The sequence below is a fragment of the Phaeoacremonium minimum genome, assembly GCF_000392275.1.
Source record: "Phaeoacremonium minimum UCRPA7 unplaced genomic scaffold PA7_03_scaffold_334, whole genome shotgun sequence".
Taxonomy (NCBI): domain Eukaryota; kingdom Fungi; phylum Ascomycota; class Sordariomycetes; order Togniniales; family Togniniaceae; genus Phaeoacremonium; species Phaeoacremonium minimum.
Genome location: NW_006921238.1, coordinates 37,198 through 55,337, shown reverse-complemented (window position 1 = coordinate 55,337; position 18,140 = coordinate 37,198). Strand labels below are relative to the sequence as shown.

Genomic DNA, 18,140 nt, shown 5'->3' with positions numbered 1-18,140 from the left:
AGGAAATGCAGAGTACTGACCCGCACTCGTCATGGATGAGTGATTCGTGTAGAGATCCACCCCAGGTTTTTGTCTTGATGGTCAGGGGCAGTTGGTGCTTTAGAGCAGCGGACCTAGAAACCATTGCAATGTTTCGAATGCGAGCCTTCATTACATTTGCGCATTGAAATTGGCATGCCTGAGCTCGACTTTCGAGCATAATCTCATCGTGCAACCAGTCATTCGAGTTCTGCACGGTAATTATTGCTTCACTCCACTAAGAAGCGGGTTCATAGTTGCGTTCGTCAATGCCCGCAGGGAGTCTGGGGGCGAGCCCAGCCGGGATCCGGAGTGGCTGCAATGCCCGTAGTGGCGCCTTGCGGACGTGTCTACCCCGCACAGCGCCTACTTCTACATGTACAGTACAGTACAGTACTTAGACCCGGCAGCATTGCCATACCAATCCATGCCAGGCGAGCAAATTAATGTTATGCTTGACATTTCTCGAATCCAACGGCTTGTATTGTATGGCCGACCACCGCTTTCCCTCTCTTTTTGTCTCCCCACCTTTCCACGTACTCCTATCAGATCAACGTCTCATCACCGGAGGTCACGCACAGCGGCGGCGAGGAGGGTGAACAAGCCTGTTGTTCGCCATCATACCATCGCGCGTTGATCATCTTGCTGTTGGCGGAATAGTTGAGATGCAATGAAACCGCTTCTGGTTGTCTCTGTGCAACTGAGAATCGTTCAAAATACCTGCAACATGTCTCAAGCTCCTTCTGGACCATCCGCTGTGTCCCCAGCATCTGGGTCTTCCGAGTCCTCCTTTGGGAATGTGAAATCCAAGGAGCTCGAGTTGCAGAGGAAAAGAGCAAGGGACCGCAAATCACAGCAGGCGATGAGGGACCGGACTAAATGGACAATCGCAAATTTGACCGAGCAAGTCAGCTTTTTGACTCAGACGTTGGATGAGCGAACTCGAGATGTCGGCCTTTTAGATGCCAGGCTCCGCATGCTGGAGACTGACAATGCTCATCTTCGAGCCCAGAATGCCGCTCTACAACTCAGCTTGATCGGAAGTACTGCGGTGCACAGCCCTACAGAGACAATAGCTCTGCCGACGAAACCTAGAGACATCTGGGAGATGGCGCCCATGAACTCTCCGGCGTCTTGCATTGCCGACCAGATACTTCAAGGCTTTCTGGATTCGAAACGCGGAGAATGTGTCATGGTCGCAGAGCACGGGTCTTCTGTGACATCTGCATATCCATTGAAGCCCAACCTCGCCTCGTTGCTGCATAAAGACAGGAGAACAGACGATGACATTAGCAACGTTGTAGGAGACATAGTAAGAAGTTACTTAGAGATCGACACCCTACCTAAGCAAGTTGCAGTATTCTACGTCATGTCGACGCTGCTCAAGGTGAGCCCATCTTTCATGCTCTCTCGGGATTATATCACAAGGACTGAATTTTCCAGTGGCTTGTCCTTCTTGACAAAGAAAGCTGGGACCAGATGCCTGCTTGGCTGCGACCAACACCAAGTCAACTGTCAACTCCACATGCCGCCTGGGTTGATAGAATTCCGTGGCCCAAGGCTCGCGAATACTTGGTTTCTCATCCGGAGATTACACTGGATGACTGGGCAACCACGTACAGCTCAAGTATATCAGTTAGTTGGCCGTACGACCCATCCCACGTTGTAATCGTCACTAGCCGGAGTGATGCAGGTGGCGAAGACATCACCTTCAATCCAGTGTACGAAGAACATTTGCGTCAATTAAGGAACTGGTCAGTTGGAGGAAGCTTCCGGAATCGGTTTCCGGAGATAGCAGCTTGCATCGATGAGTCCTGCGAGCCCGCGACATAGTCAGGGCCAGTGACTTCAGTTTACGCCCTACGTCTTCCTAGAATGATATTCCTCCCTCGGATCAGCGGAGGTTCCTTCGGAATAGGGCAGGTCTAATCGTAGACCTTCGATTCACGCTGAGTGAACTCTAGAGTCGTCCAATCGCTGGCCTGAGTTGGGAGATTCAGCGCTCTTACGACGCTTGACTCTACTAGGGTTAGTACCATTTCCTCGTTGTAAATCACAAGACGGATCTTGTTTCCCGGATTTTGTGGGGAGCGGACATCCCTGTAGAGCCTGGCATTTGGGGGTAACAACTCCTCGTCCGGGGGTGTCCTCGGTCCATTCCGATCCTGACGCGCGCTGCTTCGCTATGGGGTTGTAGCCAGTAGGATGCGTTTCCACTTCGTCCCAGATGGTCACTGACAATTATTAGTGTTCACACAATTACTGTTATAGAAGTATACTTGTAAAGCTAGCTTTCCAAGTCTTCGCCACATATTCGAGGCCGTTATTCCAACCACAGCAAGCATTTGATCTCTACGAGCCCATTCTAATCATGTCTACGGGATCACATCGTCGACCAGTCCGCATCGGAGGGGCTTCGGGTGGCTTTACGGATCGCGTCGCCGCCATCTCACGGTTGGCGAGTGATCCGTCTGTAGATGCTATCGTAGGCGATTGGCTTTCTGAGAATGTTATGACCGGATATGGCGCGGGTAAGGCGTTGAAGGCGGTCACCGGTACCGAATCGACACAACTGTCCCTTCAGGAACGCAAAAAAACCGCTCAGTACGCCAGCACTTTCATCCAATGCTTTGAGCCAGCTATACATACATTAGCGCAAAATGGGTCCAAGTTAGCCGTTAATGCCGGAGCGAGCGACACGGAGCTACTGGCAGAAGTGGTAGATGAAATGGTTAGAGCGGCTGGATTGAAACTCAAGGTGGCGTGGGTCGAGGGAGATGATGTAACCGCACCATTCAAGAGGATGGCAGACCAAGGGGAAGAATTCCGCAGTTTGACAGACGGCAAGTCTTTGAAAGAATGGGGTTTCGAGCCCCTCTGTGCACAGGCATATCTCGGCAGCCTAGGTATAGCTGAGGCTTTGCGGCAAGGTGCTGACATTGTTATTTGCGGGAGGTATGTAACAGAGATTGACGTTGTTTCATTTTCTCATCTGAGGAGCTGTGCTGATATGTGGTAGGGTCTCTGATGCAGCACCAACCATCGGAATCGCCGCATGGTGGCATGGATGGGATGCCACGCGGCTTGATGAACTTGCCGGTGCTCTCATTGCCGGACATTTGATAGAATGCTCGGCTTTCGTCACAGGCGGCTATTATAGCCGGTTCAAGGAGTTAATGAAGTCAAAGAAGCATCTAAACCTCGGTTTCCCGATTGCTTCCGTTTACCACAATGGCGAATGCGACATTTTGAAAGAGAAGAACACGAACGGCATAGTAAACGTGGAGACTGTCACTTCCCAACTTGTCTACGAAATATCTGGACCGCTGTATTTCAATTCGGATGTAGTGGCAGACTTACATCACATTAAGCTTGATCAAACTCGCGACAACATTGTCCATGTGAGCGGCGTGAAGGGTTTGCCTCCTCCTTCCACAACACGTTGTGGGGTGACAGCTCACGGTGGCTTTCAGGCAGAATGGCATTTTTATCTTGTCGGATTAGATATCAGGGAGAAATGCCAGTGGATGGAAGAACAGGCACGATACGCAATCGGAGAAGACCTGATCAACGAATTCTCCATGCTAAAGTTTCATGTTCACGGTACCTCTCCACCTAACCCCGATGATCAAGAGATCGCAACGGTGGATTTTCGCATCTTCGCGCAAGCACGCGACAGCAGCCTGTTTGACCCTAGCCTCCCAGATGGCTTCAGTAGAAAGTTGTACGAGACTGTTCTACAGTCATGTCCAGTATGAAACCGCTTCGATTGTAGCTTTGGAAGCAGCTAATATCAGATAGGGAGTGTCACGGCCAAATGATCTGCGACAGTCTACGGCAAAAAGTTATTATGAGTATTTTGTGACTTTAATACCTCAAACAGCATGTAAACATCGTGTACATGTTTTGTTTGGGGACCGAAGTGTTGTCGATATTCCGCCTCCGCCGGTCACACAGATATATGGACCACAAGAGTCATATAACACTCGCAATCCGATTGACCTTCAGGAATTCGGTGAAACCGTTGACGCCCCACTTGGTTATGTGGCTCTAGGCCGTTCAGGCGACAAGGCGTCTGATGCGAACGTGGGGTTCTTCGTTGCTGGAGAAGAGGAGTGGAAATGGCTCCAGTCATTCTTGACAATCGAGAAGATCAAGGAACTCCTGGGACCAAAAGAATATGCTGGAGGACGAATCGATAGATTCGAGATGGCTAATATTCGAGCTGTTCATTTCCTGCTGAAGAATCATTTGGACAGAGGCTATAACTCAGGATCGAAGCTCGACACTTTGGCTAAAAATCTGTGCGAATACCTTCGTGCAAAGTATGTACCTATTCCGCAGAAATTTCTCAATAAAGGCCGGATATAGATTCACACACGTCAAGAGGGGCGCTTCGGCATTCGGCACTAGTAATCGGCTATGCATTACCGTAATCCTTAGGATAGAAAGAATATTAAGACTGGTTCCGTGCACTTCCAGATACCCTACAAACCTACGACCCCAATCTCTCCTTTGCTGACGCTGGGTGCCAGTGTTGCTAACGAACCATGGGCTCTACACAGCCGTTTGCCGATAAAGTTATCGCCATTACCGGTGCCGCTTCGGGCATTGGGTTGTGCACGGCGCATCTTCTTGCTAGCCGCGGAGCGAAACTCTCACTAGCAGACGTCCAGCAAGCCGCCTTGGACAAAGCTCGCGAGGATATTCAATCCAAATATCCTTCCTCTGAGGTACTCGCTTCTGTTGTAGATGTGAGGAAATACGAGCAGGTCCAAAAATGGATTACAGATGCCGTTCACCATTTCGGAAAACTAGACGGCGCCGCAAACCTAGCCGGTGTTATCCCTAAGTCGATTGGCTTGCAGATGCTTCAAGATCAGGATTTCGAGGAGTGGGAATTTGTGACGGGTGTGAATTTAACGGGGCTGATGTATTGTATGAAGGCTCAGTTGAAATCAATTGCAGACAACGGCTCAATCGTCAATGCGTCATCTATAGCCGGGCTCACAGGGCGAGACAGAAACTCGGCTTATAGCGCATCTAAGCACGGAGTACTCGGTCTAACAAGATCCGCAGCAAAGGAGGTTGGTGTGCGAGGAGTCCGCGTCAATGCCATCTGCCCGTAAGCCTCAGCTTTGGTGTTTACATTTCAAGATAACCTTAGACTAATGAGTCTGTATCAGGGGCCGGATCAAAACACCGATGGCACAAGCGGCTGCTGCAACAGCCAATACCGCCAGCGAGGACAATCCCGAAAAGAAGATCGAGAAAACGATAAAGGAGGAGGTTGCTCTTCGGAGAGACGGCCAACCAGAAGAAGTCGCGCATCTGATAGCATATTTGCTGAGTAATGAGTCAACATATATTACAGGAAATGCTATTAGCATCGATGGGGGTTGGAACTGCTAAGCTGCAAAACAGCAGACGCAAATTTCCTAGAATAGATGTTCCTCGTTAATTACCTCCTCAGCGGTAGGCATTCGATTTTTAAGTTGCACCTCGCATATGTCGCAAATTTCCCTTGTTATATCATATGTCCACCGAAGCTGCTCAATCGTTCCTCCATTTCTGATCAGGCCGCGCATATGCCATCCTACCTCGGAAGTCACATCCATTGGCACGAGAGTGGCAATATTGAGCTGGCTCGTCGTCACAGCATCGATAATAGTGACGTCTGACTGGTAATAGCCATAGATATACGTAACTATGAGTGTCTTCAGATCGGGCCAGTATGTCTCCAGCAACGACAGCATTGGATCCAAATCCGCTTGGAAGACATTGTGCATGTATGCGAGTCCACGCGCATTGGTCTCAGCGGGACTCTGTATATGGGCTCTGATAGATGCAATCTCGTTTGAGTCTGGGCCCGGTATTGCTTTGATCAGAGCGCGAAAAGCATTGATTACTCTGGGCACTCCGTATATAATGCCAGTCTTTAAGAGGGACTCTGAGTCTTGTTTTAGTATGTTTTAGTGTTGAGGGCGTCTGAACTCGGCTTGCCTTTAATGCGTCGTAGAACGTGCTTATGGAATTCGCAGTTTTCTGGCTGTACAACAATGGCAGCGCGAAACACATCGGCTACATATTTACCTTGGTTAGAGGCAGCGAATGCACATGCCTTACAATGTCAGTCTCATATTCAAATTGCAAGATTATGATACCTACAGCAATACAATACCACGTGTCAGCAAAATGTGTGTTCGGGGAGCTGATGGATAGAGTAGATATGAGGCTTTTTGCCGCCTTGTCCATCTCAGGACTACTGTAATACGCCATCTTTTTGCTAACAGCAGACCATTTCAAATAATCCAGAAAGACATTCGAAATTCCAATTTACAGCTATTTTCCTATTGCATCGGCAATTGTTTTCCGACTGTGCGTGGTTGACACTAGTGGATTCATTTTGGACAGACTCATACGACTTGTGAGGTGATGTAAGGAAACGTACTGTTTGTCAATCTACACAAATTTTCTCACATTATCGACTACGCTGCAGTGAAAGATGAGGCAATAAAAGGCGAGACTTTGAGACGTGCCAATTTTTGTCCTTTCCTCTTCCCTCCAGATTATACCACAACGCCTTGCTTGCATTGATCAGATTGTCAACATTGTTGTTATTGCTGGTCCACATGCTCAGCCATTGGTTTGAAACCCCTTTTGCTGATAGAACCAAGCTCTCCATACAAACAAAATGAATGTGATCTTTCGGGCACGAAAGGAAACAAATCACTTCCAGAATGTACACAGAGGCGATCATGCATATTGCAAAAAGGAGCATTGATATGATTATTACAATTTTTGTCTCTCTACGGTCAAAGTCAAAACGTCTACTGTTTTATCTTCACTTCCTCGCAAGTCTTTGAGTGTTTCTCGTTTGCTGAAGTGTCCCGAAGAGAGATGCGGCCTTGTGCATCATATGCTAGGAGATATCTCGCTAATCTCGGGGCTAGTCTAGTATGACCAATATCTGTTGTTAGAGGACCAGTCAACTCACGTTGAGTTACAACTAGGTATTTGGGCAGCTATGCAATGCTAGGCTTGTCGCAGATTTGCCACGCGGAGCCAAGCCTGCGCGACGTCGCTCGGTCCTGTCTATTGCTAGCTACATTGGACAGACTACAACCGAATCGCAACCCCACATGACAGAAGAATCCGGGGCTAATCTGGGGTTTGCGCTACTGACTCATTGATTATCAGGACGGGCCGGTCTAAGTCTCCATAAACCGAATCTACCCCGCACAACGAGGTCCTAAGGTCCCAATCTTGGGAAACGAGACCCGAAGTATGGGGGTTTGTTCCTGGCGGGGTTCATGGTCCTTGTGAGAGCGGCGTCTGGGTGTGCCCAATTTGCGTTGCCATTCTAGAACGTATGTACAGACCCATGCCTCCCATAGAATACATCCACAGCCTTGTTGATCTTCTGTACAGCGGACTTGAAGCATAGGCCTAAGCTACATCCTAGCCCCGTGTCGGGCTTGATCGTTTGTTTATTAACAAACCCTTCAGAAGTATAATGGCTACTGCAGACGAGAAAGTCGAGACCGCCCATCATGTTGAACATGATCATAAATCAGATATTGAAGTCGCCGTTGACGGCGATGATGGAACTATAACCCTCAAGACAAAGCTTGCTGTTCTTGTATGCGAAATAAATCGACCGGAATCTTCGAGCAGAGCTGACAGATGCCAGGCTCTGCTCTTTATGTACGAGAGTTACCTCTTCACATTAATCATGCCAGCTGCAGTCTTGACGTGAGTCCATCGCTGATCTAAGATGTTATAACGCCGATTAACGGCGAGGCAACTAACATGGGCATTTAGATACATCAACGCCGATCTAGGGCCGGACACTCGCTATTCCTGGATAAGTATCTGGTATGATCTCTTGCAGCCCATCTTTACAACAAGCACTTAATTGAATTTGTAGCTGGAATCTTGGCGCCTCCATTATCGTTACAATTGGTGGCAGACTTTCGGATATCATTGGAAGACGATGGTTTCTATTGTTTGGTGCCGTCTCAGCAGCAATAGGCGCACTTGTCGGCGCAACTGGACAGAGCATTAACCAAATGATTGTGAGCGGCATTATATTCGGTGTTGGAGGTGGGTTTCAAGAGATGTGCTTTGCTTGTGCACAAGAACTTGTTCCCAACCGGTACCGATTCAAAACGCTAGGTTCGTCGCGTTATTCCATTCAAGGATTAAGCTTACAAGCTTACACTGCTCAGGCGTCATGATCTTGGCGAATCATGTTAGCTCTATATCTCCTATCTTGGGATATGTCTTTATAGCTTACACAAAGCCTGGTTGGCGAACATGTTATTGGTGGTGCTTTGGTTGGGAGGTCGTGACTGCGGTCATGCTATTCTTGTTCTATCATCCTCCCACATTCAAAACGAAGCATGAGGATGATCAAAAGACTAAACTACAGCTTCTCAAGGAGATCGATTATGTAGGCCTCCTTCTATTCACTGCCGGCTGTTTGTTGCTTCTTTTGGCACTCAACTGGGGCGGCGGACTTTATCCTTGGAAAAGCTCATGGGTTATTGCACCGATTGTGGTCGCTTTCGTTTGTTTCATATGCTTGGGGCTTTGGGAGGCTTATATGCCTCTTCAGTTTCCGATTCTTCCCCCACATTTATTCCGGCAATGGCGCAAATTCACTTCATTCCTTGTGGTGTGCTTTGTTGCGGGGATGCTCTACTATAGCATGAACGTGTGAGTCAGCCCCGAACCCCGATTAATTCATTATAATCTGACCTATCCAGCATCTGGCCCCGACAGTCAGCACTCCTATGGGTTCCAGCAAATCAACCAATCATTCGCGGAGTATATGCCAACATGGTGTCCTTTGGAACCATCATCGCCGGCTGGTACTGTGTAGGGCTAATGCCATATCTCAAACACGAGCGATGGCAACTCATTGCCATGATGGTCATTCAGACTGCACTTATAGGATCTTTAGCGTCTGTTGGCATTAACGACAAAGCTCAAGCAATCGGGACTGTCATTGCAGTAGCAACAGTAAATCTACCGCCTTCTCCACTTTCATTTGGCATGGTCAGCCTCCATCTCGAAGATCAGACAGACATAGGGGTCGCTGTAAGTCGTTCCCCCTATACTGGCTCTCAGTGTTTCATATATTGTATGATGTTCTGCCACTCTCAGCGCTGATGACTATTTGCAGGTTGGTCTTATTAGTACTTTTCGCCTTATCGGGGGCGCGGTTGCAACGGCCATTTACACATCAATTCAGAGTAGCCGTTTCAAAGAAATACTTCCTGGAGGAGTTACGACTGCGGCTGAGGCATCCGGGTTCAATGGATCAGTGCCAGCTCTAATCACTGCAGCAGGAACTAACACACCTGCTGCATATGCAAAAGTCCCGGGCATAACAAACAGCACTATTGCCGCAGTTCAGTTTGCAGTGAAGCAAGCCAATGCTGAGTCCTATAGATTGGTCTATTACGTGGCAATTGCATTCGGAGCTATTGCGATAGCGTCTGCATTCAGCACCAAGGCCGTTGACGAAATGTCAAGGTCCAACCAGACAGCAGCGCGTCTAGAAAATGAAAAAGAAGGAGGCAAGATTGTAGACTATCATACTCACTAGAGCCTGCCTTAGGCTCTTGAAAATACAATCAACTTCTACGTACAGATCATGTCAGCCCAAGTCTCGCAACCTCCGATGATTTGTGCTGTCCCTCATTCTGACTACTAGATAAACGACTCCGATAGAATATTGGGATCCCATGTCAACCTGGACTTTATTGGTGGCATATCTGAGGAATTGGCGGGATAGGCTTCGCCAGAATGCTAGGCGGCCACCTCTTTCCCATTGAGCCAGGCTAGGGGACGGAATTGCATCCTCCGCACCGCTCATCCGACCACGTCACCGGAAGTCATTTAGCACTATGGAGTGCGGCTTGAGCTACGAAAAATAAAGGTTCATACATAAAGATAGGTCTACTATCTCAGGCAGAACAACCCCCGTTTATTGCCTGGAAGCACAGCATCGAATCTCGTTTTGTTACTCGAGAACTTCCCTCTCTCAGGATCGATCTATTGTGTAGCAGTAAGGGTCACAATAACGTGATCACGATATCTTCAGCTGGATGATGTTTTCGCGAAACGTTCTACTGTCACTTTTAGCAGGCTCTCTACCACTGCTCAGAGCTGCATCACTACAAAGAATCACAACGTCGTTCGGCGCAAATCCAACAAATGTAGGATTCTACATTTTCGTTCCGGATCAACTTGCGACTAGACCTCCAATACTAGTGAACCCACATTGGTGTCACGGCGATGCCAACGCCGCATATTCTGGCTCTCAGTACGCCACACTTGCAGGCAAGTATGGATTTATAGTTATTTATCCAGATTCGCCAAATCTGTCTGATCATTGTTGGGATGTTTCATCATCTCAGACCCTAACACATAACGGCGGTGGTGATAGCCTAGGCATCGTCAACATGGTCAAATGGACAATCGACAAATACAAGGGTGATCCGTCGCGTATATTTGTCACAGGGGTATCCTCCGGCGCTATGATGACCAATGTACTCGTTGGGGCGTATCCAGACATTTTCGCAGGCGGCTCCGCGTTTGCTGGCGTTGCATTCGGATGTTTTGCTGCAGGTATCAACAATACTTCAAACTACGATTATTGGAATGATCAATGTGCTACTGGCAAAGTGACGCATACTCCGGAAGCATGGAAGGCAATTGTCCAAAGCGCACTCCCAGGATACAGTGGATGGCGTCCTAAGATGCAGGTATTTCACGGTACAGCCGATGAAGTGCTAAATTATGTCAATTTTGGGGAGGAAGTTAAGCAATGGACTGCTGTTCTAGGATTGAATCAAGCCCCGGTGGTCACTACACAAGACTCGCCTGTGACTGGTTGGACTGAGTATAATTACGACAATTCCAGCTGGTTTGAAGCCTACAGCGCAGCGGGAGTTAGCCATAACATCCAGGTCCAAGAGAATACCGTCATGAATTTCTTCGATCTCACATGTGTTTCGGGGCCCTGCTTTCACTGGGGCCAAGGCGGCTCGTCGACATCCTCATCCTCGACGGCTGGAGATCCCACAGCATCTTCAGTCTCGAAGACATCAAGAGCCATGCTAACAACAACGATCAGGACGTCACACTCCGTCACGCCCACTTCATCTACAGCAACTGCAGTGCCTTTGTATGGACAATGGTTAGTCATATTGCCCAGCCTTCATACTGACACTGCTGATGCCACATTACCAGCGGAGGAATTGGGTATGATGGACTCAAAGCCTGTGAATCGGGAACATGCACCTCTTACAATCCCTATTACTCACAGGTAAGAGCTTGTTCCTTTGTTATGCAAAGAAATGCTTATGAGAATTTTATAATCAGTGTGTACCAAACTAGACATGCAGCAGCCGATTGATTAAAGGCCAACAGAAGGGCATCGGGTCATCGGATGAGAGCAAAAGGTTTTGACGCCTGGGATGGGACAATCAGCTGTCGCGATAGATTTATATCAACGTTATAAACGAGCGAATATGTGTCGCTTCGCAATCTGATTTCTTCAATCTAAGGAACATTTACATATCGTGGATGTTAGGCCAGCACCAGGAACTTCAGCTCGCAGGAGTCATGAAAATGTGCCCTCGAAAAGAGCACATGCAAGAGTTGCGTACGAAATGGTGGAGACTCATTGTTGCTGTTCAAGGCGGCCAATGCCGTGTCAAAAGGAAACATGTGCCTGGCCCTCTTCCGCAGCTTATTACCCCCGAACGTGACTTCATAACGCCGCTGATTGGTGCGCCCTCGCAAACTGCCGACGGGGCGCCCATGCATCGGCAGATGCAGCTGAAATAGGCAGTTGACTTGATTTGCGGGACATGCATCCCAGCTGATAACGTTAGGTTTTACACCCAACTCCAGCTAATTCCCCTTGCAGGCAGGTCGTGTCCTTATCGCATTGCGGCATTGGACATAATCTTGAGAAGAGTGTTGCAACGCATCGTGCTAAACACAACACCGACAGTGGCGTCCGTCTGAGAGGAGAGGCATGGCACGTTGTTGGGTCAAAAAAGCTTGCCAAGCGGCGCCGAGCCGGACATCGTAACCTTCTTGAGTCTCGGTAGAACTTGTGAATGGACTGGTGCTATCACGTTTGCCAGTGGATTCAATTGAGGGACGGATATAAATACAGACAATTTATTCCTTATTTTTCATTAAAACCTATCTTGGCTAAGTTCTATCAAGCTACCTTTCACAGAACATAGAGACAGTCAAGCCAGAGCAGTCATCATGAGGTGGATTACAGCTTCGGTGGTGTTGAGCGTGGCGACTATCGCTCTTGCCGCACCGGCACCTATGCCAACTCCGGTACGAAATCAGAACTATGATAAACTATACCCGCTGACTGGTTTTGGTTTATAACTAGCCTGGTATTCCATCTGCATCGTCAGCAAAAACACTCCTTGCTGGCTTGACAGTCAAGACTGCCGGAGATGGATCTGGATACTCCAGAGATCTCTTCAATACGTGGATTACCATCTCAGGAACCTGTAACACAAGGTATGGCTGATCAAAATCTACTCCTTGTAGCTTCTCGTTAACAGTCAGCCTAGGGAATATGTTTTAAAGCGCGATGGCACAAATGTTGTAACTGATTCGGCTTGTGTCGCAACTTCCGGGACATGGCTAAGTCCCTACGATGGTGCTAGCTGGACTGCTGCCTCCGATGTGGATATTGATCACATGGTCCCTCTCAAAAATGCATGGATTGTAAGTCAAGAGATATTTATCCGACACATGCATTGCAATCGCTAAATGATACCCAGTCTGGTGCATCGTCATGGACAGCGGCCCAGCGAGAGGCATTTGCCAATGATGTCTCAAGGCCTCAGCTTTGGGCTGTCACTGACAATGTGAACAGTTCGAAAGGCGACAAGAGTCCTGATTCATGGAAACCGCCATTGTCTTCATTCTATTGTACATATGCTAAAAGTTGGGTGCAAGTCAAGAGTTATTACTCTCTCACAATTACCTCCGCAGAAAAAACTGCTTTGACCAGCATGCTCAACACCTGTTGATTTAGGAAGTCATAGCATGCGATATTTACTTGATCGCACCTTTTATATATGTCAGTAATCAAGCTTGATTGGTTTGGACGAACTGAACAAGTTGGCGCCAATCTCAGGGCACAGTGATCATGAAAACAACCCACGCCTCAAAAATAAATTTGGTGAATTTCCACGTCCAACCTTCGTGAATTGTTCAATTCTGAAAGTGGCATGAAGTTTACTCGACGAACGCAATTGTATCAGGTGAACGGGATGAAGCTGTTTCTCTCCGTCATGGCTTCAACTGCTTCACCACCCGTGGAAACAGCGCAATAACCCCGTGAATCTCTCAAAGTATCACGTCAATCCTCTATAGCAAATCCATTGTAGAATTAAACCCTTCGAGATGAGATTAGACTCCTAGTAACCAAGGAAACAAATGCAATCGCCAGTCTCTAGGTCGCCTCGGAGAATAGCAGGCCACTTATCAATGGGCTGCTAATGCGACATCCTTTACAGACAGACTAACAAGGTCTAGGACGCATTGACCAGGGTATATGAGAAGGGGATGGAATACGGGCCGATGCAGCAGCTTTCTAGTCAGAGAACCTACCTGCGGAAGCGTCAGCTCCGAGGTCACTGGCAATTTCCCCGGTTATGAGAAGACGGTGTCCCAGGGAAACGGTCCTCCATAATTTAGCTGCTACAATTGTATCTGTTGAACATGAAATAAATAACTAGGTATGAATAACCAGGGGTGGCATTGAACGGGGTGCATGAAATCTTGCCTAACGATGCGCATCCCTTCGGAGCAGTCGTGCAGTCAAATTGGGAAACTTGAGGCACGCCGCAGATATTACGTATCCGCGAACCATCAGTCCGGTCTGGAATAAGTTTAGCTTTTCACACACGTCAGATGATTCGCGAAATGAATATTTCAAGAGAATAATAAGGCTCCTTTCATGTCATGGGTTTGAGCATCACAGTCTTAGTGCTCTTGTGTACAGGCCACTTTGTCTGCCTTTCACGAAGATTTCCACGGGCGAGGCTTAACGCGCCGGACCGCGGTCATCAACTTCTCTTGTGACCATGTTTCTTGCGACCGCATTCTTTCTGCATTGGCTATCATTGGCTGCAAATGCTCAGACAACAGCTGGGCCATATGGACAATGTAAGGCCTTTTAATGTCTAGCTCCCCATACGGCCTCTAACTAATATTTATTCCAGGTGGCGGCAGTGATTACAATGGACCAACTGCTTGTGGCTCGGAATATATCTGCACTAGTTACAAGTAAGGTCGAGAGTCAATTCTCTGAAACGTAGATATTAATTCATGCTGGCAGTCCGTATTATTATCAATGCTATCCTGGTGTCGCCGGAACTACCTCGACGACCAGTCGCACAACGCGCTCATCTAGCTTGATAACACCCACAACGACAAGTCCCACAAGCAGCACAACTATCACCACTTCAGGAGGATCAGGGTCTCCTCCTACAAGCCTGCAATCTGGATGGTATTGGATTCGTGCAGTCGAATCTCCGTACTTCCACAGTTATTTGCAAACAAAGCCAACCGGCACCCCTGGTGATGCGCTAATGGACTCTTACACCAGTGCTGGGCAATTCAATATTATCAATGGTCAACTTGTTTACAATCTAGGAGAAGCAGGCAAATTATACATGATTGTTGAGGATCCAGTCGACAAAACCCAACGTGCTTTACAGACATGGTTTAATGCTACCCAGAACACATATGGTAGTTTCGCTTTCTCGGGAGATACTGTGACTTGGACAGACCCAGATGTTCAGAGGCCAAACACAGCTGCTTTCTACGTTTGTGGAAACAATGAACTTTATATCAATACCGGTGCATATCTATACCAAACTCCAGACGGCTGCTGGGACGTTGATGTAAGTCATCGGTGAATTGCTTCCATGTAGTCAATCAAACCGGTAGTTGTGCTAATATTCTACATCTGCATAGATTCACTACTATGGCGGGTCTACAGCAAATCTCTAAGTCTTTTAAGACAGCATGCAGTCCAGATTTTGTGGTCAGTCCAAAGGTATAAAATTCGCGTTTCATAAGACACAGTCAACTGTAACCTTAAACCTCTTGATTATGGACCCTTAATTAGGTCGCATGAGTAAGATATTGAGAATTCTCGTCCATCGTCCTTGAATCATACAGAAATTCCTTCCTGCTGAATATGTTGAAATATTGAATGAAGCGATGTCACTCTTCGTGGAACATGTGAATGCTGAGTGGGGGCTGGGCACATCGTACACTCAAAAAGTCAATGAGCACAAAAGCTTATGTTCTCAAAACCCCTATAACCTGTCTTCAGATCACTGGACAAGACCTTCTCCCCCAACGCAAGATGTAAACTGGAAGTATTGTTCAGGTTGACAGATATGATACTCATTCGTTGTCCTTTGCTGCGTCTTTCGTTCTGACCTTCTCCAACCTGATCTCAAGAACTGATTGATGAGATCGCCTACCCAGGTGCGGCATTATGAGGGTCACAAACAGCATGCTCTGTCCTGATTGTAACAACCTGTAATGTTTGACCTCTGATGAGACTCGTACGATACCCAAGTCAACCATAACAACATTGAAGAACTTCAACACTGGCAAGGGGATATTGCGTCGACACATCGTGACGCAACAGCATCACGCAAGCATGGCAAACATGTCCATTGAACCGGTGTCTCGATGCGATTGGGCGGTATTTCTCTAGCTATTCACGTCGAGCAAATATTGATCCAAGAACGTAACGCCAACTCAATGTCACGCACTGAGTCGCAAATGACGAAACCAAAGTGGCCAAATCGTATATATCGTAGTCCATTGTATTGCCATGCGTGGCATCACGAAGAGTATATAGACATAGAAATTGCTCTCTAATTTCAAATGAAGAGTCTTCCCTTTTGTCCGCTTCCGTTTTAGGAGTAAGTAGAAATGTCTTGAACAGACGCCTCGTCGAATTACTTTAAACACTGATGGTTTTAAAGATACTGAACTCCTCACCAGTCGCAACCAATGTACCGGGTATTTGTGAATGCCAATGGACCTCTTTGGCATGCTTGTGATAATGGACAAAAAGCAACTGTGGTGGAACATCCTGCACGCCAGCGGTATCTTTGCTCTCCTCATCGTCTAGCTCCACTGCCAAGTCCCACAGCGTGACGGTATTGTCACCCGCGGCCACTGCCACGATGCTGTCATCTGTCGGGTGCCATTCGACACTAGTAATTTGTTCCTTGTGATAATTAAAGCTTGCGATGGGGGTAGATTTTGTAGACTTTGATGAGCTCGGTTTCCACTGCCGAAGATCCCATACCCCCCAGACACCATCGTCAGCCCCTGATGCCAAAAGATGTGTTGTCTGCCTGCTCCAGTTCATGACGTTGACATCGGTATCGCTGACCTGCATGGTGAGGGCGGGCGTCCGGCTCTTACTTCTAACATCCCAAATGCGGATCGTGCCGTCGCTGGATGCCGATGCGAACACAGACGCTTCAGACGGGCTCCATTGAATCTCCTCGACGCTGCTCGCATGCCCTTGGAAGGGCCTCGTATCGGTGACCCACCCTCCACCATCGGTACGGGTAGTGACGTAGATCAGTCCATCATTATCGCCAGTGAGAAGTTTGCCCGCGGGGAAGAGAGGCGACCAATCGACGGCATATCCTTCTGACTTGTGTGCCCGAATGGTCGAGAGAGGCCTATTCTGCTTTTCAGTGATCACAGCGCCTGGAGTGTCAAAGGCGGCGAGGTGAGGCGTGACATCATGAATGAACACGTTAGAGGACTCGGTCATTGTGGCAGTGACTGTGGTGGGTGGTCGCGAGGGGTCTTGCGAAGGGGTTTGGTGTGCGCGTATGCGATTTGTGGTTGATGTCAGGGGTATTGACTTGGACTCGAGGATCGGCTCGGCATCTTCATCTTCATTTTCGTCGTCGTCGCTTGACTCGTCCCCGCCATCGTCCCTTTCCATCCGGCCAAGCCCACTGAATTTCATGACCATGAGAGCATTCTCCTTCGCGCGCAGATTCTCGGCCTGTGTGCCAGCCACCGTGTACATGGTCGCAGGATATACCTTGCGTGTGTCGCCAAGGTTGTCGTGGACAATGTCGAAGGAAAGACACGGCCACGGGGTGCTCAGACTGTGCAGCATCTCGTAGGTACTCGGGTCGGGTGCAAGTGTCTGTCCGGGTTCAAGCTTCGTGCGGCCGACGATGAACGTGCCAGGGCCACTGTCGACATCCATGGCACCACCTAATGGACCTGTTAGCTACTTTCTATTCATTTATAGACCACAACGTCAAGAAGCCAGGCCCAGAACTACTGGCGTGTCTGTCTCTCTCTCTCTTTCTCTCTCCAGTGTGTATGTGCGCGTGTGTTATGCAAGGACTGTCGCGAGATCTTGGGGGGGGTTCAGGATGCCTTACCAGCCCTCTCCTCTGCCTCGCGCTCGGCGTCCGGCCTGCCGTCGACGCCTGCCTCAAGGATCTCATCATCGCTCTCGAACTCGTCCTCAAATTCGTCCTCGAACTCGCCTATATCCTCTCTTGCCTGGTCGTCAACATCCATCGCATCGGGACGGCCACCGCTTTTGAGCGGCCCATTGCCGTCATCGGCGTCTGCCGTACGTTTGGACATGATGGTAGGTCTACGATGCTGCCAATAGAAGGCTGTCGGCGGCGATGGCGTTCTCAGATCGTCGATAAGTTGCTACAGTTTTTCTCTTCTTTTGGTGTTTTTTTATTTTTATTTTTTTGGCCCCTCTTCCTACCTAGGTATAGTTGATAGCGATAAGAAATCGAACCCCGCAGTGTGGCTGGTGCCAGCAATAGAGTTGAGCCTGTGTGGCGCGGCGTTCTTATTGAACAGTGGCGGGAGCGACTAGTCTGTTTCCGGACGCTCAGTCCCTGTCCAGGCATCCCGGCCCAGGTACCTCAGGTACTTGATATGAAAGGTGATTTTGTCAGTCAAGCTGCAACACTGTTGGCAGAGAACGAAAAACTTGTTGTTCCCCTTTTCCCCATGCTCCCACGGTA

At 48.4% G+C, this 18,140-nt stretch overlaps 1 protein-coding gene across 1 annotated transcript; it reads right to left on the bottom strand.

The window, feature by feature from the left end:
• Positions 1 to 16,069: 16,069 nt before the first annotated feature.
• UCRPA7_4354 (putative ribosome assembly protein rrb1 protein) lies at positions 16,070 to 17,742 on the bottom strand (the record flags this gene model as incomplete). Its single annotated transcript, XM_007916915.1, has 2 exons — positions 16,070 to 17,358; positions 17,532 to 17,742. 2 exons carry the CDS (start codon positions 17,740 to 17,742, stop codon positions 16,070 to 16,072), a joined length of 1,500 nt encoding a protein of 499 aa, XP_007915106.1.
• Positions 17,743 to 18,140: the final 398 nt, after the last annotated feature.